We start from the raw sequence: 21,923 nt of genomic DNA on the forward strand, positions 1-21,923 counted from the left end.
CCCATTGGCCAGGAACTGTGGCCAATGGGAGTTGCAGGGGGGGGGGGTGCCTGTGCGCAGGGGCAGTGTGCAGAGACCCCTCTGCCCCCCCACCTAGGAGCCACAGCCCAGGGGTCCACGCACCCCAGTTTTAGAAATGCTGTGCTATAAGTATCTGAATTCTGAAATGAGGGATGCCATTGTGCTCAGTATTTTAAGTAAACTTTAACAAGAGGAATGACCATAACAAGTCATTTTCTTAGCCTTGCTGCCTTATGGTATGTTCATTTAAGCTTCTGTGTCAGAGAAAACTTCCTAAGCGTCGTTTAGCTACCTAGGACATGGGTCAGGGCACACCTAATGAAAATGCATAGTAGTTTTCAACTCTTAAGACACTGGTTCAGATTGGGAGATTGAACATGAGTTCGCAAAACTTATACAAGTTAGATACCAGGAGACAGATTCACTTAATGTAGTACAGGGAGCTATGAATTACACCTTCCTCTGATAGGTAAGTCCCAAGAACTCACCTCAGTGAGTTCCTCCTTCTAGCGACTAACCTCAGTGAGTTCCTCCTTCTAGCACAGTGAAGGCAACCAGCAGCTTCCTGCCAGGGGAACTGTGGCCCAGATCCTCAAATGTATTTAGCTATCTAACACCCATTGAAATCAATGGCATTTAGCCACCTAAACAGCTTTGAGATCCAGGCCTATGCCAGGGTGTACTGCTGGCATCAGCACCCTCCCTGATTTCTGTCACGATCACATACTCCCATGACCAGCAGCACTCACCTTTTAGCCCGCGCTAGCCCTCTACGTCCACCCTGCCATAAGCCAGTTGCAGCATTTTTGCACCACTGTCCCTTGGATAATTTATTAGTGCCCTCCCTCAGGTATTAGACCAGCAGAAGCCTGAATGGATCTAGCCCACATTACTGTGCATCAACTTATACTGGGGATACCAGCAGTAGAGGCTGAAAGCAGTTCACTTTGAAAGCCAATTAAATCCTCGGCTACTCTATTAAGACTGCGCCCAAGAGTGTGAATTAGTGTCATTTGGGATGGTTGCCTACTAAAAAACATAACTGAAGGCAATCAGCTTATTTCACATAAAGCACCAAACTGCCATTAGACTAGAATTGTCACTACTAACCTAGTCCCAATTTGAACCAGTGCCTGAGAAGGGAAAAGCACTATATATTTCCATGAGCTGTCCCCTGACCCATCCAGCACTCTGGGGAAGAAAGCTGCTCCTACAGGCCCTCTAAAAAGTGATTGTTTTCCTGACTCCTCTTGCCACTTGGCCCCTTGCATAGATTGGATAATATTCTCCAGCAAGATGCAGTAGGGACACTACTCAGCGTGTTTTTATGAACAGTTGGCACTAGGGACTTCAGAGTGACTGGGGTTGGTACTGTCTCCTGATTCAGGCACTAAAAGTACTAAACGCAGGGTGCCACTTGAGACAGTGAAAAAAGAAAATATACAAGACAGTCCCTCTTACTTTCACCCAAGAGAACCATTATATCCAGCTTAGTGGTACTGAGCCATCCTGTAAGAGATCTGGTGTTTCAGACTGATTTTTAAAGTGGTGACCCAAGAACTGCAGACTCAGCACAGTGTAATCTTCAACACTGAATCCAATCCTGTCAATAAGGGCCAAATCTTCTCCTTGTGACATAATCTACGTGAACACATTGGACACTGGGGAGGCTATGTAGGCTGAAACAGAAAGGAGTCCTTCCTCTAGGCGGCTTCATAGCTGCTATGGATCTTTGGCTACAGTAGCTCCCAAACTGCTGTGCCCCATTAAATGGGGGCGAGTTAGGTCATGAATCTGTGTAGTCCCCTGCACTGCAAACACCTCTTGTGTAGGGCCCAAGGAATCCTCATTGAGCTCTGAGGTGAACAGGGGGTGGGACTGTACTGCATGGGACCCCTCCCTGATGGAACTAGACTGATTCCACTGCATTCAGGGCCTGATTTATCCCTAAGTGAATCATAGTATCAAAACTATGCCTGCGCTTGCCATTCCCTGACTTCTCAGTAGAAATATAGATCTGAGAATCAGTGAGGCAAGGGAGGAGGGGAAAGTGACAGGATGTTTCTGAAACTGGCCCAAGGGAATTGAAAGTTCTGAATTAAGATGAGGGAAAAGACGTTCATCTTGCTTGGAAAGTTAAAGAAGTATGTTATCTCCATCCGCTTTACTATCTGTGAACAGCTCTAGGACTCTAAATAAAGAATACAACTGCCAATGAAAGTCAGGAACTTGAATATTTTATACAGCAGGCAGCATACACATTGGCATTTCTTGCAGTTAAAGCCTACCTTGGTTGAAGGTTTACGACTGTTTCCTGGCATCTGAAAGCCACGTTCTGGGTGTAGTCATTAGCAGACATTCCTGTTTTCCCCTGACATTCTGAGAATCCTGGCAATACATTCTCCTTCTCCTGCAGAAACCAACAGAGCACCCTGTCAGCACAGGCCTGGCTGATGTGAACATTTTGCTTTAAAAAAAAACAAAACACAAAAACAGCTGTAGGAAACAAAGCTCATGGGGCGGGGGGTAGGGGGGAGAGAATGCTCTATACTGATTTTTTAAAGAGTTATTCCCCTGACTATGGTAATAACAAATGGATAGCAATAACTATTAAAAGGTCCCAAAGCACTGTCATTCTTCATTGTACAATGTTTTCTGAAAGCAGATTGTGTACAAAAAGAACCAATGGGACAAATCTTCTGTTTCTATTCATTCATTATTTAGACAGCAGACATCAATGTGTGTCCTACACTTACTGCTCAATATGTTTATCTATAAATATTTATATTTGATTCCAGATCATTCAATCAGAATCAATTCAACGAGAAAGATTTCTAGTATGGGCCCCATCTTGAAAACTCTGACTCACAAAAGTAATCTTGGTTCATATGAGTAAGGGTTTGTAGGATCAGCTTCCAAATTTGCAACTGATTTTTTCAGGCATGTTAATATTATTATTAATTTACTAATAAAAATCTTACTTTAGAGTGAGGGAAGGTGCGTGGGACGGAATCTGTTGATTCAGTCACCTTGCCATGGGGATGGTGTGTGTGTGGGGGGGGGGGAAGCCAGGTTGGTTTCGTGAATGGAATCCAGGACTGGGAATTAGGAAGGCTTGAATTTTAGCTCAGGGTCTCAATACCTAGCCCTGTGGACTTGAATTAGTCACTCAAACAGTCTCTGCCTCAGTTTTGTTATGTGTAAAATGGGGTAATACCACCTCCCTATCACACAGGGGTGTTATAAAGATTAGTAAGTTGATACAGTGTTCTGAAAATTTAAAAGGGCAAATAAATTTTTTCTTCTTCATTATTATTTTTCTTCTCCATTATTATGCTAGCAATTTAGAAATCTGAAAATAAATGTACTTTGCACAGTAACATGTTTGTTTCCACTGCTAAAGTATTTTATTTTGCTGCTGTTTCAGGGCCCAACCCTAGAAATCCACTGAATGACTTCAGTGAGACTACTCATGGAAGAGTTTACAGAATGAAGCCCCCTTCTCTCTGTCCAGGAGTAACGAAAAGGTGCTCTGGCCCTTTAAGACCTTGTTCTCCTAGTTTTCTGGCCAATGTTGGCTATTCTTTAGCTCCCTGTCCTAAGCTAAGGGCCTGACTACATAGGCCTCTAAGTCCAACCCTTTCCCCTACCTTGTAGGGTGGAGGGAAAGAAATCCACCTAGCTGCTATTCCCAGCAATCTCACCCTACCCTCTGCGGGGGTTGCTGGGTCTGTACCTTAGGTGGTTCATTGCCAGCCCTTGCTGAGAAGTTTCTCAGGGTACTCCTCAGCCTCTCTGTCAGCTGATTCCTTCTGCCTGGGTGGAAGGCTTTCACTCCAGCTGTTGCTACTCAGGCAATTAGTCACAGGAGTGGAGGTAGACACTCTGTCCATCAACCAGTGCTTAATTTGTTCCAGGTCTGAGCCAGGAGTCTTGGCACCTCTAGGCTTGCCTCATCAGTTATAAAAGTAAAAAAAAACTGCTGGAGTCCCAGCAACTCTTTCATTACAAATGTAGCACTGTCATCAACCTATTTTTGGTGGTTGCCATGTAGGGTTCATATACCTCAGAGACCCCTACTGCTTTAACAGCAAAAATGCCTGTTTTCATTTGCTTCTCTGTCTGTCCTGTGTCTGACACACTACCCATGAGGTTTGTTTAAATGTGCACTATATTGGGAACCCATCTTTACATGAACACATTTCTGTTCACACTGCTGCCTATTCAAAAAGTACAGAATTTAAGGCAATTTCTAAAATGTCTCTGCTTAGGAGATACTCTCAGTGGATGTCCCTTTGAAGTTTTTTATGTTGAGGGATGAGTTCAATTGAGTTATTCCTGATTCAGAGTGGAGTAAGTGGGACAGGAATCAGGCCTCAAGTTGCTAATAAGAAGAGATTATACTTGTGGTTTGTACTTCAGGATAGAACCTCAAGTCCAAGAAGTGATCATTCAGAACCTGCAAGATCTACTGCCACTATGTTTACTGCAGCAGCCTAGGACACTGTAACAATATTTTTGATTCATGTATAAGACGGCTTTGGTGCATGCCAACTACCATTTGTTCTGGGCAAGATAATATGCTACTTGACTTTCATGGTGTTACTAAGAAACCTTGTTTGTTAGTTTCCTTTTTTAAAAAAATGTCCTTCAGAGCTTTATGACATAGATCCCCCTGTATTTATTTAATTTAGTTTAGCATTGAATGGATAATATTTTATCCAAAAATGGTAACAGAGATCCACATTACAGTGACTGGCACTTTTTGCAGCTGTTCCAGTTTTTCCATTATTAGCTAAACAAGATTTTCCCTGGGTTATATAAAATGATGATATACTCTTGGAGACAGAATAGGTCAACACAACTGTTTTAATTAAAGCTCAAGGTAAAAGCAGGCTGAACCAGTTCAGCTGACTCGATTTACCCCCAAACCTTGGGATGTTTTGTAGTCCTTGGGCAGAATAGGCATTTTACTATTATTTGTGTTACAACAGCAGTGAGAGGCCCCAGATGAGACAAGGACTGTATTGTGCTAGATGCTGTACATAAACGTAGTGAGAAACAGTCCCTGCCCCGAAGAGATTACCATCTACATAGACAAGAGAAAGTGTGGAAGAAAGGAAGTATTATCATCACCATTTTACGTAAGGGGAACTGAGGCCTGGTGAGAGTTAGTGACTTGCCCAAGGTCATGCAGTAAGTCTGTAGCAGAATTTGCACTTATACAGACATCTCCTAAGTTCCAGTGAAGTCACAAAACCCTCTGTCCTCCACTGTCTATGCTCCACCACTAGATTAGCTAGTTCAACCTTCCAAAGCTGAGTTGGACCATAAGAGTTCAGCACATGGGGAAGATCCTTTGTAAAGAAGAGCAAAATCTGTCCCCTTGTATAATTGTAAAGGGCTTCCCTTTCTCTCATAAGCAACCCTCAGCCATGCAATCTTCTCTTGGACTTCCTGGTACCACCACCATCAGTTTCAGTTTGTTGTGACTGGGGCAATGAATTGAAAGGCAACAGAAACCCAACTTAATTCACTTAAACATGTACACATTTATTTTTTAGAATTTATTTCATTTTTACCCAGTAATTAAAAAGCACTGGCAGAATGGGGACCCAGCATATCAGGATGTTTTGTGTGTCTCTTCCAGAAGTTTTAGCTCATGGAAGGAAAAAGGAATATCCCAAACTGATTTATCTTCAGGTTTTTTAAGAAGAATGATATTTCTGGTTGCCTGAATAGTGTGTCAAGTGTACAGCAAATACCACAGTAGTGATTACACAGCACTGTGTCTTCTCGGCAGTGACCAGAGATTTCTCTTTTTCACATGCCATTTACCACACGCAACATTCATAAATCTTAACCCAAAGATAAGGAGAAACAAATACATTACAATGAAATATAATACTATTGGATGCCCTTGACACACAAAGGTTGGATTTTGTTGCACTACAAAAGCACAATTCTGGTACAAAATTGCCTAAAAATCAAGTTTGTTTCTGTTAGGGTTACACCATAATCCTAAAATGATGTACAATATTCTTAGAAAGATGCAATTGGCTACTTATAAACCACATGTGTTCAGGACCTCGATTTTACATTTCACCTGAAAGAGAGCATCTCTGATAGTTCAGTGTCCCTCCTGCTATTATGCTGAGGCTGTTTTGTACAGACCTGGAGGGAAGAATGTCTTCTGCTGAACCATATGTACAATTTAACACAGATCTCCCATCCAAATCTTGAACTGGACCCACTTTCTTTGACTTATGAAATCTGATAGTATCAAAGCACAAGGTGTCATGGCTAAGTGTCAGTCAGGGTCCAGACACCCCATGGGGAGAACAGGCAGTTTGAAACCCCCCTCCCCCAAAAAGCAGTTGAATCAACTGATCGTATACAATGTCATTGTGCTATAAATATATGTCAACTAAGACCTTTTATGAAAGCAGGTAATGTTCTGAACTTGACAATCATTATGAGATATGTTTACAGACTGTGGTTATGAATTTAAAATATTATGAATATATAAATGGTGCTCATAATTTGTACTGTAACATTCAGCTCCATCTCACAGTGGGGTGGTCGGCAGTCAGGCAGGAGCCTGTAAAATGCTGTATCCCCTCTATACATTAGGGGGTACGCTGGGAAACTGTTCAAAGGCAATAGGTAACTTGTATTAGAGAAGAGATTTTACCTAATATAGAGGTGTAAAGCCTGAGGTTGTGTCTTTATGTTTATTTTCTGTGCAACCTGTATGTTTGCTTCCCCTGCTATTTCATCTTTGAATCTATGATTTTTTTCTCTCAAATAAGCTTTTAGGGTTTGTGGTTTTTTTACCCCAAGCAGGTCTCTGGTGTGCAAATTATGAGGAGAGTATATCTCAGAGTGAGTCTTTTTTGCTGCTGATGTCAGGGATCTGATCCATAGCGGCACAGCATTAACACACCCAAGGTTACAGGGCAGGCCGTGACAGAAGGCCTCTTATTTTGGGGATCACCCAGACCAATGTCACAGGTGGTAAGATAAAAACAGCCAGGCACTGGAGGTGGTCCTTAAAAGGTTAATGGATGCATAAAATAGTGCATCTTGGTGTTTTCTGAACCTTTCAACTCATTTGCCTCATCCTCATCAGCTCATTTAAGGAATCAGTAGTGAATACCACCTTCACTTATTTAATTGCATTCTTGTGGTGAATTTAACACTAGCAACATCGTGCCTACATGGTACTCTGTTAAAGTACTCTTTGCTCTTTAAAAGGTGAGAACACCAAAGAACTCCTAGCCCAAAGAGCAAAGAACTCCTGGCCCATGCACAGGTACCGTACACAAAGCAGGAGATTGCTGAGGCCTTCCTTCCTTCCCACTTAGAGACCTTGCACAATTGCAGTTGCTCGCTCTGAGTCCTGAATGTGGGACTGCTCCAAGCTGGCAACTCCCATGGGATGCAAGCCACTCCAAACAGGATAAGAAATAGGTATCATTATAGTATTGCCTTTAAAAAGTTACAAATCGCTGCAACTGGTTTATATGGAAATCAAACAATGAAAATGTTGGGGGTGCACGACAATGCAAGGATCACCCTGGACTCCTTCCAGCAACATTTTTACTTCATGCAAGTCCTAGAAGGCCACAGGCAGGGTGCCCTGCCCATAGAAAAGGTTGGCCGGAGACAGAAACCACATGCTCTCTGCTTCTCAGAGCACCCAGTTTTCTTTTTACCTCACTGATCAGTAGCTATGATCAAGTCATGAAAGATGCTATTAAAAATATATCTATGCATGGTTGCAGAGTTAAAACCTTGGTGAGAATTTCATGCCTAAGCCACCCACAGCTGGTGTATATTGACATAGCTCCATTACTCAGTTCTCTGACTCTTGTGTGTTTAAAACCATAACTTTAATGTTGAATTAATAGAGGTGCTTTTGCATTAATGTATTTTTTCCATTTAATTTATACCAAAGTACCAAATTTCATGTAGCATCTGCATTTCTGTCTCTTGGGATTTGTGTCAAGTTACCATTTACTTTTCTTAGTCCTTCACCCTGGCGATTAGACTGAGAAATAGGACTTATTTGCTCTACTTATTAGCTGGTGAGCTCAGAATCAGTAAAGAATTTAAAGGTGAATCATTTCATAATCCAAATTCATGTTAATGTGAATCAAAAATGAGCTACAGAGGAAGGGGATTAATCAAGAAAAGCAGACTTTGAATTCCAAAACCTCACTTCTTATATTGTCTCTCCAGACTATATACTGTACATACTTGATTTTGGTATTCCAATGGCCCATAACATTTGATTTATAGTAGATTAATACTTCAGAATCACTAAAGTGGCTCCGGGAAACAAAACAGATATAGACCATAGGAACCATTTATAGATCCACAGATTTTAAGGCCAGAAAGGACCATTGTGATGATCTACTCTGACCTCCTGCTGAAATCTGGCCATAGGACTTTCCTGTATTAATTCCTGTTTCAAATCCAACAGCTGTGCTTGAGCTAGAGCATATCTTTTAGAAAAATTTTCAATCTTGATTTAAAAATTTCCAGATATAAAGAATCCACCACAACCCTGGGTAGGTTTCTCCAATAGTTAATTACCCTCTCCATTAATGCACTTTATTTCCAGTCTGAATTTGTCTAGGTTCAACTCCCAGCCTTTGGTTCTTGTTACACCTTTGTCTGAGAGATTGAAGAGCCCTGTATTGTCAAATTTCTGCTCCCTGTGTAGGTTCTTATAGTCTGATCAAGTCTCCCCTGAGCCTTCTCCCTGATGCACTCAAACTGTTTGATGGAGATGTAAACTCACCTCCCTGTGCTTGATGCCCCTGCCCATATTCCCTAGAATGGATTCGCATTAAGGGAGGATAGGTTGTGATGCCACTCTGCCCGCCCCTTAGGCTTTCTGGTAGGTGGGGTTTATGTGAGGTCTTCATACCCTTACAGAAAAACATGTATAGATTTTAAACAGAAGATGATAATTTCTGTATAACTGTTGTGAACTGTCAACTAGGATTTAATCGAGAATTATATACCAGCTATTGAAATCTACAGTACAGTTCAAAATGCCCATGGAAAGGCTATTATTCTCTATTAAATTCTTTGGTCTAGTTCTGCGTTATGTGCAAAGTTGTCTCTAAATCATCTTTATAGCAGGCTACAATACTCCCTACTAGTATATTTGTGTCTATCACATGGCATTTGTGTCTGTACAGATTCTACTACATAGTCCTCTTCACTCAGACATGTTATCACATTAGATTCTATATAGCGCTGGTCAAAATTTCTATCCACAGGAAATTCTGGCATTTCAAAATTACCAGAATGAAAAAATCAAAGTTTTAATATTTGCCACAAAATGAAATTTCTGAAAAATTTTCTTTTGGGTTAATAAAAATGTTTGGCTTTTTTACATTTTTGTTTTATTTGCATGCTTTATTGTATTATATAATTTTATATTATTTTAAAACAAGGGCTTAATAATAGTTTTTAAATTAAAATATAATATAAAATAAAAATTAATATACACAAACTACAAACCAATATAAAATAATAATTTTTAAAACAGTCCTTTCAAAATAAAACTCAGAGGGCTCCACTCTGAAATGCTTTGTTTCCATTTTTTTCCTAGAAAAAATGTCATGAAAATTGACCAGCCCTAGTTCTATAGAATCTTTTAGGTTTCATGCTTCTCTCCCACATCTGTCCTTCCTGTTCAGTTCATAGCCACATATCCCAGTATCCCACTGATCTCTGAAATTTGTTCAAGTTTCAGCAATGCCCATTATGGGCTATATGTTCAAAAGAACTCAGGCTCACTTTTGGACATCTTAATGAATGGCCAGATTTTCAGTAGTGCGCAATGCTAAACAGCTCCCACTGACAAGAACGGGAACTGAGTGCTGAGGTCTTTCGAAATGTGATCACGTATCAAGCTCCATTGCCAGGTATTCTAGTTTGCTTTCCCACCTACTCCCATCCTTGTAAGTTTCTTGCATTGGCATATAAACATTTATAGATTTATTTTTGGCCATGTGCTATTTTTATTTTGCTCTTTAGTCTGACATCCTGTTACTTTTCTAGGATTTACCTCTGCCATTGCAACATGTCCCAGCACCAGTTCACCTGTAATTTCTGACCTATTCTTTTATGTATACAGAGATACCGCTCCCTCTACACAGCCTTTCCACTACCATAGCCATGCATCTGGGTTTCCACTGATGGAAACTTATAGACTCTGGCCCTATGCACACAGATTGCTGTGTATCAAATAAGTGCACCAATTCTGTCCCTAACTCTCAATAGCTCAATACTTGTTCTGTTATTAAAGAGCTAAATTCTGTCAGGAGCAACTCAAGGTGTTGTAACTGCTCAGAGCTTAGTAGCTACTAACACAGAGATGTGAATAATCATCAAATCTCTGGTATGTCAAAGCAAAATCTGTAATTAGATATTGTCATGATTTGAATAAATGCTTCTTTACGCATTGTAGGAGTGAAATTGGGGAGAGGATGTCATTAAAGGAACATTCTGTGTCAATAAAAATAGGGAATCACTTGAGCTAGAATGACAATCATTTTGTGGAGAGCATTCTCATTTTCATTTTCAAATGAACAAAATTAGGCAGCAGAGCCAGTCAGATGCATATTGGCTGCCTTATGTGTACAGTTGTGAGCTTGCTGAGAGGCTTGGTGGTGGCAATATGTTTAGAAGAAGCCCCGGTGTGCACAGTAGCACATTGTTTCAAATCATCAGTCTCTTTCCCTTTTTCAAGATAATGACAACTTGCCATGTAAACAGCAGCTACTAGAAAAACAACAACACTTTGTTTTCAATTTCAAGTAAAGCAGAGAGTCAGAATGGAAAGAAGCAGATTAGATACAATCAGTTACTAAAACAGACAAAGCGCTTTAGAGTTTGAAGTTTATAGTATATTGGAGCTCTTGACTTGAAAACCTGCCCCTGAACATTTCTACAAGCAGAGCCCTTACTTTTCATAAGCACTTTAAACAACAGCCTGGGTGCCAGATGTGCACTTGGTTCAAGAAAACAACAAAACAAACCTAGAGGCTCATGCAGCCACACTGGGCCTGCAGATGGGGCTTAGTGAATGCACATTCTCTTATATGAGAGTGAACTAGGAGTTTGTAAAAGTGCGCCTTTTTCCCAGAAAGCTTCAATCCAGCAAACTGTTCCATGTGGGCAGACTCCACTGAAATCAATGATTCAAAGAGGTCTGCCCCTGGAGAGCTCATTGCTGGATCAGGGCCCAAAGTATAACCTAATCAGTGATGAGGGTACTTTAACTTCCTGTGATGAAGTAACATTTATTTTATGTGGGGACGAATCATATTCATAGTGCTAATTCTGCTCGCTGAGATACTGCATCAGTATTCAGTTCAGAGGTGGGGGCAGAATGGTACCCACGCTTCTCATTGATTGGAAACAGGGCCTGGGGAACGGCAGGTATGAGTGGAATTCATCACTTTTTTGTTTCCCAATCCAAGCACTGTATCACAGGAAAACGTCATGGCTTATTGGGGGGGTTTCCCCTCCAGACTCAGGGTAGCAAGAAAAATAATTAACAAGAGGGTAAGAGACCAATCATCTCTCCACCTTACTTTATGCCCTCGTGATTAGCTGCTTTTCCTGATACACCAGTGAGAGTCTGTCTACCCTTTCTGGGAGAGTCACTCTCAGCTGCAGTGTAGACATACCCCGAGTATATTATTTTCACTAATTTTTCATACCTACTGAATGGGATAAAGGGATGAGATGTAACATCCTCCAGCCACCCTACCAAATATCTCCTAATAATTAAGAATTAATAAAACATTACAGCATTTAGAGGTTTGACATAGACCCCAGTTTAAATCTCTAGCACAAGCCACAAAAGAGAAAGATCTTGCCGTTATTCCAGCACATCCAGGAAATACAAGAAGATAACTCAGAAGGAGAAATAATTTGCACATCCTCACTATAGGCCATACTGTGACAACCTTACTCACAGCAGTGAGCAGTTGTGGATTCACAATCACTATGTCAGGGAATTCTCACTGATTCTGCATGATTCCCTTACTGAAAGAATTACTTCAACTGCAGTGTCACTTGTACCAGATACATGGCCCACATCATTGTGGAGGTGAGTCAGAGCAGGGATTAATAATGCTATCATTTGCATCACTTTGCATTTAAAACATATTCCTGCTATGACACTGCACCATAAATATCTAGCAGAAACAGATCAGCTTTATTTTATTACCTGACTTTCTTCATGGTTTTTCCCATTTTCTAGTTTTGCAATGGTTTTGGGCTTTCTTAATTTTAAGTTGCCCATTCCAACCCGTAGTGTGCAGTCATGGGCTGTCTGTTCCACGTGCTGCTGGGTGTCTTGTAACGCTGGCTGGCTGTCCTCTAAGACTGTAGTATTGTTGGGATAGTTTTCTTTGTTGTTTTCATCTCTAGAAGAAAATAAAACCACAAGGTGTAAGGCAGGATTTTAGCCATCTCTCAGAACAATACTGAGGAGGACTGGTGCCAAAGTCTCAGTTTTGATATGTTAGCATTGCCAGGGTAAGGACATATAGGAGCTAAACATTGTGTACATTAATAAAACAAGTCTCCATTATAGTCTGCAGTTTATTATCAGACCATATGCTAAATGCATTAGTACACATTTGTATACAGAATAACTTAAGCAACTGTAATTTAGGTGCCTGTAAACTATGTGGCCTCAGTGTGGCCTGAGCTACACTACAAAGGTAGGTCGACATAAGTTGCCTTTCACTGACCTAGTTGTGCATACATCTATATTCAAATTTGTTTCTCGCTGATGTAAGCATCCTGTTCCAGCAACACAGTAACACCAGCTCCCCAAATGGCTTTGAGCCATGGTCGATCTACTGTGCTCGACATAGTGTGAGTGCAGACACCGTGAGCTATGTCAACCCTAGCAGTCGTCCAGAAGCTGTGCCACAATGCCTGACACTGACCGCTATAGCCCTGTGTTCCTGGGGAGCAGAAGCCATCCCCTCTCCCTTTATAAACCCTGCATATTTTTGAAATGCCTTTTCCCGATTGCCCAACTCGACATGCACATCTAGCAGCTCTTCCTTCTTGTGTGCAACTGCCCAACCAACCATGCTGATGCCACGCCACGCTTTACATGAACATCTGGGCCCGTGGGGAGAAGAGGCTGTGCAAGCACAGCTACGGAGTAGTTGTAGAAACATGGACATCGACAGGCAGTGAAGGGGCACATCAGGGATCAGCAGCAATGCCACGTAAAAGCAAAGGAACTGCAGCAGGCCTGCCAGAAGGCCAGGGAGCTCAAAAGTCGATTTGGTGCCACAGACCTGCTGTTTTTAAAATGATCTGCATACTTGGCAGAAACCCCACCAGCATCCCACAGCGTGACGTGGATCCCTCCAATGAGCCCAAGACACAGACCCCTTGTTGTGAATGGCAAGGAGGAGGAAGATGAGGGACAAGCAACTGTGGGGTCCAGCTATGCTGCGAGCCAGAATCTGCCCAAAACTCCACACAGTCCAGTAACTTCCTATGGGAAGCCCTATTCAGGGGAAGGAACTTCAGGTAAGCATATGAAGGCATTTCCCATTGTAATGTTGAAATGTCAAGATGGTGCCTGACCCCAGCATAGCAGGACACAGGTATTGACTTATACTAGAAGAGGTAACAATATAACTAAGAGAGGCGGAGCTGTTATTTGCTTTTCATTCCCTGCAGAGTTAGCTGGGCTGCCCATGAGCAGTACTTGGTTTATAGACACAGGTATGTGCCTTGAATTCTCCTGAGAGAGATCTTGTTGCAACTTTCTTGGAGGTACTCTGCAATCTTCTCCTGAAGGTTTCTAGTATTGACAGCCTTATTGCTCCGCGATAGGACACGTTCCCACACCAGTCTCTGTTGACTTCATCAGGTACCACTGCAGTAAACAGGCTAGCAGAGTATGGGTCCAGGTGGCTTAGGAACACAAGTAGCTGCTGTGCTCTCTATGCCTTCGTTACCCTCAGGAGTGAGATAGCTAAAATCACCATCACCTGGGAAGAACAGCACTGGTGCTCACTACCATTAACATGCACTCATATACATGGAAATAGGGCCAAAATTTTACTGTTGCATGCCACCAAACAATTCCTTCCTCGTATCCCCCCCTTCCCTACACCTGCCCTTGGCCATACTCACCATGGCTGGGATTGGATAGCCATGTTGTGCACAGGTGCTCCAAGGCGGAAGTAGCAATAAGCATGTCTTGTTTAAAATGTTAGGGAAAGAAAGGGAAGGAAGTTCTGAAACTTAACTTGTGCTTTCTGCTGTCACTATACATACAATGAAACCTCTGTGTGTTTATCCATAGATGCTGCCAGTGCATTCCTCCATACCCACAGATTGCCTGACCATGATAAGGAGGAGAAAGAAGAGGACACAGGAGGAGATGTTCATCAAGATCATGCAAACCAGCGCTGCATTGGACCGTGAACAGAGTACTTGGAGGGTGAACATTGCAGACAGCCTGGAGAAAGAAAGAGCAGACAGAAGAAAGGCCCAGGAGTCCCAGCAGAAAAAGGACAGGGAGCACATCAAGGGACAGTAGGAAAACCACAGCTTCACATACACTAACTTGTGAGAATCACAGTTGCTGTATGGGTAGCCAAAATGGACTGAAATGGACATGAATGTTCTGTCCTCTTATTAAGTTCTGTTCCATTAATTTATTTTAAAAGTTTTTTATTGAATGTCTTTTTTAATTGCACTTTTTTGCACTGGTTTTGTTATGTAATAAAAATCTATTTTTGGTAAACAATTGATCTGTATTACTTCATAACATATGCTGAAGAATGCATAGCACTACTGAAAGCTCCCACTACCTGTTATTGTAGAGGTCAAAAAACTCATAGGATCAGTGACAAACACAGTGTAATAATTATAAATTCACAGCAAGCACCATATAATTAATAGGCACATTACCAGACAGTGTTATATTAATAAATGTACACCAAGCACCACACAGTTCCTAACAGCCCCCAAAACTTCAGAACACGTAGAGCACAGTCCACACAGTGCATTGCTGAGGCTGACCGTTAAAGTGCTCTTTCAAGGCCTCCCTTGATTGTACAGCTCCGCATTGAGCTCTAATAGCCTTTGTGGCTGGCTGTGCAAACTCAGGAGACAGACGCTCCATCTCCACCATGGCAGCAATTTTTCCTCCTTTGTTTCACAGATATTATGCAGGACACAACAGGTACCTATAACCACTGGTTTTTTTCTCTTGCAGAAATCCAATCTTGTGCGTAAACTCCACCAGCATCCCTTCAGCCACCAAAATACATTCAGCTGCCATTCTGCCCCTGCTGAGCTGGTAGCTGAATCTTTCCTTGGTGTTGTTCAGGTGGCCGGTGTACGACTTCATGAGCCAAGGAAGCAAGGGATAGACTGGGTCCTCCAGGATCACTACTGGCTTTTATCATCACCAATGGTAATCTGCTGGTCATGAAAAAATGTCCCTGCTTGCAGCTTTCTGAACAGTCCTATGTTCTCAAAGGTGTGTGTAATGAACCTTCCCTGACCAGTCCACACTGATGTCAGTGAAGCATCCCTGGTGATCCACAAGGGTTGCATAACCATAGAAAAGTAGCCCTTTCTGTTGAAGTACTCTGGGGCAAGGTGGTCTGTTCCCAAAATAGGGATACACATGATATCTATTGCACCACCGCAGTTCGGGAGCCCCACTAAGTCACGTACATTACTGAGAGTCACAGTCTTGTGTAGCAGGACACAATTAATGGCCCTGCATACTTGCATGACATGTGGATTTTCCAACTCCAAAATGGTTTCCTACTGACTGGCAGCAACTGGGAGTTGCAAGTTTCCACAGTGCAATCGCCACTCACTTGTCAACTGTCAGTGCATCTTATTCTGGTATCCCTGCATTAGAGCTAGGAAGAGCTCAGCATCCAGATCCAGGAACGTAGCCTTTCACATCTGAATATTCTATAGCTACTGCTCATCATCCTGAACCTGCATTACAATGCATTCTCAGCAGTCAGAGATCGTTTCTCAGGCCCAGAAGCAGCACTCTACTGTCTGCAGCTTCCCCGTGAATGCCACCAACAACCTTGAATTGGTTCTTGCTACGTCCCACGGCAATCTGTCCTCCACAAAATTGTCATGTCCCCCCACTGCTGAGGTTCTTCCTATGGCTCTGCAAATACCAGAGATCATTCGTCGTGTGTTTGCAGTTCTCATGACAATAGTGCAATAGTGAAGAGTGGTTTAATTAGACCCTAAGACACTCTTGGGAGCTCAGGCTCCATGCTTCTGTCAGAGATGGCAGACAGACAGAAGTGCTGCTGGGTTTTGTGGGATTTTTAAAAAAGGCCTGAAAATTATGGGGTAGGAACGGCATTATAGGATGGAGAAAGCTGATTGATGTGAACTTGACCCCTTGCTCCCAGTCACCCCTATACAACTCACTTCTGCCCTACTATGCAGTGCCAAAGTTTCCCAAGAGACAGTGCTCCAGATGGTCGTGAGTTGCACACTAAGATACCGCACATTGACCCAAGCACTCCTGATGAGTACATGCAGTGCCAACACAAGGAGCCAAGTGCACATGCATGAGTGATATACTAACTGTGGCAGCTTTATGCCAACGTAACTTGCATCGACCAATGTTTGTAGCATAGACATGGCCTTAGAGATGCTACTTTTTGCCTTCCCTACTAAAAGTCAAAAGCATCTTTTCCCATACAATCACCTAATGCCACAGGCTTCGGAAGTCATTGGTTTAGCAGGGCTGTAGCCCTTCTAGTATTTTGGTCATTCCTCTCACACAAACCATTCCTTCCTACATCCATGACCTCTTTCTGCAAACTCCCTTCCCCATCCTTTCATATCTTCTTGCCTTGCTCTTTCCACTCAGTTTCTTACCTTTCCTATGGGCTACTAGATTTCCTCCAGGTCTATTGAAATAAGGGAGAGAGAAGGGCACATGAAGTAGGATTTGGACAGCCAGAGTAGGCTAGGTTTTGAGCTGAGAGGCGGGAAAGCATGCCAGTCTCATTTTTCCTACCTCGTGGGCTTCCAGACATGTTCCCAGCCATACCGCTGCCCTTCCCTCCACTCCCTCACAGGCAGTCATTGTCACTCCCTAGAGGAAGGCATCCACTACTCACACTCCTTTCCCCCACCCCAACCCCGTATCTTAGTCCAGAAAAAAAGTGAGATAAGGTTGGTAGTTTGTGGGAGGCAGCTGGGTAAGTTGGTGAAAATTATATCAGAATCCCGATTGCAGGAAAGGGTTACCATGCAGAACAGCAACTCACAGTCTCGGTGGTTTAATTAGACCCTGGGACACTCTTGAGAGCTCAGGTAAAAGCTGTGGCTAGGACAGAAGTCTTCCATCTTTGTCTGGCAAGCAGAGTACAACCTTTCCACGCAGATGCAGACTTTGCTGTAGTTATCCATGCCTTTGTTACTTCGAGGTTAGACTCCTTTAATATACTCTGTATAGAACTACACATCAAAACCATTCGGAAATCTAAGCTAGTGAGAGAGTAGGGCTGCCCACTTATTAAGCAGTGCATCATGAGAGAATAGGTTACCGGCCATGCTCTGTACTCTACACTGGCTGCCAGTTTTCAGATAGAAGCCAGGCTCTCAGTTTTAACCAATAAAGCCCTAGGATCTGTGACCTGATTACCTGCGAGATCACCTCTCTCCCTGTCTGAACTCCCAGAGCTGAGATTATCAGAGATGCTTCAGCTGGAGCCCCTCAGGAGTTTAATAGAGAGTAGTCTGTTGATACAGCGTTCTCTGTATTGGGACCCCAGCTAATGAACCAGCTTTTCCCTGCTTGGCTCACTAGAGCCCGGATGTGTTAACCTTGTAGGCACAGTGCAAACCCCAACTTTTCCCCCAGGGAAATGGGTTGTGGATAGAAAGTTTGGTCCAGGGTAGCTATTATTGTTACTGGGTGGATTGCTCTCTCTTGTATGGGCAGTTCTATAAATATATTGAAATACAGTTGGTTTTAAATTGTCTAAATTTTAAATTGTCTGGAATGTTAAGTTGTGTTGTCCAAAAGCAGAAATACACAAATATACCATGGGTGATTTTCATCTCAAAAATACTTAAACTAAACTATTCTGTAATTTAGAAGAATTTTTATTCACAGCGATGATGTTCCTTGAGTTTTTGGGTACCATTAACAGATGATCCCTGATAGATGGGGATGAAAGAGAAAAGTCAGATCCCTTGCCAAAGGTTTTCAGATAAGATATAGAGTAAATACCTGTGGATGGAGTTTGCTGCTTGGTCTTCATGTACAGACTCTGTATCCTCTTCACACCTTGAAAATGGATATAAAATCATTATTCACTTTCTGCCAGTTGTACACTTTATCTTTTCAGTAACAAAACTGCTCAGTTTGAAGTGACACGTACAATTCTCTAAACATTCCTCTTTCTCAAGCTTTAACTGAAGTCAATTCATGACATAGTTTCTCTGTTTGCAAAGTCTGTTGTGATATTTTAAAATCTGATTTTCTACAGAATTAGATACACCATTTGCTCTCTCTCCTTTGTCTTATTAGAAATCCCGTGACAAATAAAATGCAGCTTCTACTGTAAAAATTGTAGAAAATAAAGGAGACATCCTCCTTTTTAATTGCTAATAGCCTACTTTGCTCAAAGTATTATAAACAGTAATTAACGCACAGTGCAGTTTTTCCTCCAAGACCTATTAAAGAAATTAACAGTTGTAGAGCAGTTGGCCTTTGTAACGCTACTGGAAAAAAATCCCAGTATAAATTAGATTACTGAGGTGAAAAATGATCCAAAACATTGAGATCAAATCTCAATAGAATTAAGTATTCCTAAAGCAAAACTAGCATAATAAGGAGAAAATGCCGAAAAAACACGTTAAATACCCAACTGTTGACCAGAGATTCAGAATGACGTCAAGTATAGATTAACTTTGTAATGCTCAGTGCAAGACAATCTGCTGATCCAAACTGCAGTGCACAATGGGGGCTTCTCTTCCCATCTAGACCCTGATATAAAGAAGATTCTACCTTCCACTCTATTAATTCTGGACAAATGTTTGCCCCTCCCACCCCCCCACTCCCTTCTCCTCACCCTCTGCTCATACTCACACTGCACAAACACTGAACAGGCCTGGATTACTTGATGCTAGCTGGCAGAAGAATCTATTCATTATGTGGGAAGCAACCTGTAATTCAATTGATTAATTAATTATTGACGAAAGCCGCCTGGCTCTGGAAAGAACACGTTAAATGATAAACGTGTATCCCTGCATGGCAATTTGATGGTAAGATTTTAATATGCTCCTCTCCCTGCCAGTCTTCTGCTGGTATCTTTATCAACAGGCAAGCTGATGATGAAATTATTTAAAGGGATACTCTCTCAAGCTGTTTACACTTCCTGCATTGACCTACCTATTTTTTAGGGGGGGGGGCAGGAGTTAATAAACGCATCCACTGAGGATGCCTTGAGTGCATTTCTTTTAAAAGGAAAAAATATTTTTTCTCTTCAAAATTACTGAGCGCCTCAGTGTTTAGGTAATACAGTAGTGCTAATTTTTCAAGTATGTTAATGTGACCTTTGTTTGGGCATGAGTACGACCCCCATGCTGGGATTCTGCCCACAGAACTGCAGACAAGGAAGAGAAGCAATGTATACTGAGTAATACATTGCAGTTGCAGAAACAGTTCCAATGGCAAGCCTCTCCATAGAGCTCCTGTTGCCAGTGGAGTATTGCCTCCTCTATTCTCCTATGGTTAAATACTGGTAGGGGAGTGGCCCTGAGAGCCACTCTCCAGCTAACCAGTGTTAAAGGGAGAAAGCCACTTGCCAGAAGAAATCTTCATCTAAATTTGGGAAGGGAAAAATCAGTTGGAAAATTTGGGGATAGGAGTTGGGAACTTAGAAGGGGAAAATCAGGGAAAGGAAAGAGATGGGAGAACACAAGGAGAGGAGATAGAGAGGAATAATGTTCCTTGACAGAGGTGGAATGGCCCTGCTAATCGGCCCAGTGAAGACACCAAAAGGGAGCAGAATGCCACCAAAGCTCCCCACAGGAGACTAAAATAAGTGAGAGGCCTGGACCGGTTTAGGAGAGGAGCAATTATTGGGTGGGGAGGTTGTGTGGCTTGGCTGGGGCGTATCTGAATCAATTAAGAATGCCAGTAGATAGGGTTTCCACCCTGCTTTGAATAGAAGCTCTACACTGGCCCGGTTTCTCCATTCCAAGCTAAGCTTGTCACGGTAACAGAGACCCAGAGGAAAAGGTAGCTTTATACCATCTTTACATTTCTCCTGTTCTGGTGGCCAATTTGAGCTGCTCTTACTCATACCTGGCTCTCTGTGGCTCTAAGGGACCACTCTGACAGCCAAGAATAGTCAGAGCATGTAGGCACTCCTGGCCATGGCTCTCTTCACCAGGAACATCCCCTACATGAAGGGACTGTGAGAGATGCAGCATACATACATCAACTGAACGCCCTGGGGATTCTCCCCTCTACTAAGCAAATCCCCTGTGTGTTGGTTCCACCGAGTTTGCTCAGGGGTGATCCTGTGAACTACAGAGCACTGAACCTTACTTCAGTACAGGTAATTGGTTGAAATAATAAATAAAAACAGAATTCTAAGACAGCTATGTGAACATTATATGATGAGGACTGTTAATCCAGGGGGACAGTATAGAAATACACAAAATAATGAATAGCATAGAGAAGACAATTGGGTGTTTCTATTTACTCAGCTCATAAGAACAAGGGGGCAATGAAATTAAAAGGTATCAAATTTAAAACTGATAAAAAATGTTGTTTAAAAAAAAATACCAAGTTAACCTGTGAAATGCACTGTCACAAGATATTGCTTGAGGCTAAGACCCTAGCAGGATTTTAAAAAGGATTAGTGCATTGCACTACATGGAAAATGAAAATATCCACTGTTACACTATATAGCATTTTATTTTTTTTAAGAGCAGGGAGATGTCCCTTAATGACCTTCATCTGACACATCTGGCACCAGATGATCAGAGACAGCAGAGCTACTAGATGGACAGATCCAATCCAATATGGCAATTCCTATGTACTGTTTTTCCAAAGAATGTGGTATTTAGTGGACGTATCGTGATTTGTTCCTTCTTTGTCCTTTCCGAGGACCTGGAAAGCTGCATCTATTTTGAGGCTATGATATTTAAGACATGCATATAAACCAGAGGTGGGCAAACTACGGCCTGCAGGCCATATCCAGCCCACAGGACCGTCCAGCCCGACCCCTGAGGTCCTAGCCCTGGAGGCTAACCCCCAGCCCCTCCCCTGCTGTTCTCTCCCCCTTGCAGCCACGCCGCCACGCGGGCAGTGGGGCTACAAGCTCCTGCGCTCTGAGTGGCATGGTGCGGCAGCGCGCAGCAGTGGGGGGGTTGGGTAGGGGGTCCCGGGGGGGCAGTCAGGGGACAGGGAGCAGGGAGAGTTGGATGGGGGTGGGGTCCCAGGGGGCCTGTCAGGGGGTGGGGGTGTGGATAGCTCAGGGCAGTCAGGGGACAGGGAGCGGCGGGGGGGGTGTCCAAGGAGGGGGCAGTCAGGGAACAAGGAGCAGGGTGGGTTGGATGGGTTGGGGGTTCTGAGGGGGACAGTCAGTGGGCGGGAAGTGGGAGGGGGCGGATAGGGTGCAGGGGTGGAAGTCAGGCTGTTTGTGGGGCACAGCCTTCCCTACCCGGCCCGCCATACAGTTTTGCACCCCGATGTGGCCCTTGGGCCAGAAAGTTTGACCACCCCGATGTAAACAGTAACTTCTCATTCACCAGATGCACATATAGTCCACTAGGAGACTGGCAGCTCTGGACTTTTGGCTTAT

General features: G+C 42.8%; 1 protein-coding gene across 5 annotated transcripts in view; it reads right to left on the reverse strand.

Moving 5' to 3' along the window:
* The window catches only part of FAM13C (family with sequence similarity 13 member C), a 220,291-nt gene that overhangs the window by 72,825 nt on the left and 125,543 nt on the right, over nucleotides 1–21,923 (reverse strand). For all 5 annotated transcript variants that reach the window (XM_043550246.1, XM_043550247.1, XM_037904807.2 and 2 more), the window contains 3 exons: nucleotides 18,335–18,391; nucleotides 12,284–12,482; nucleotides 2,310–2,431 (listed from right to left, as the gene is read on the reverse strand). In XM_043550246.1, the coding sequence (XP_043406181.1) occupies nucleotides 2,310–2,431; nucleotides 12,284–12,482; nucleotides 18,335–18,391 (378 nt within the window). The remainder of the gene's footprint in view (nucleotides 1–2,309; nucleotides 2,432–12,283; nucleotides 12,483–18,334; nucleotides 18,392–21,923) is intronic.

Source organism: Chelonia mydas, chromosome 7 (genome assembly GCF_015237465.2).
Source record: "Chelonia mydas isolate rCheMyd1 chromosome 7, rCheMyd1.pri.v2, whole genome shotgun sequence".
NCBI classification, from domain to species: domain Eukaryota; kingdom Metazoa; phylum Chordata; order Testudines; family Cheloniidae; genus Chelonia; species Chelonia mydas.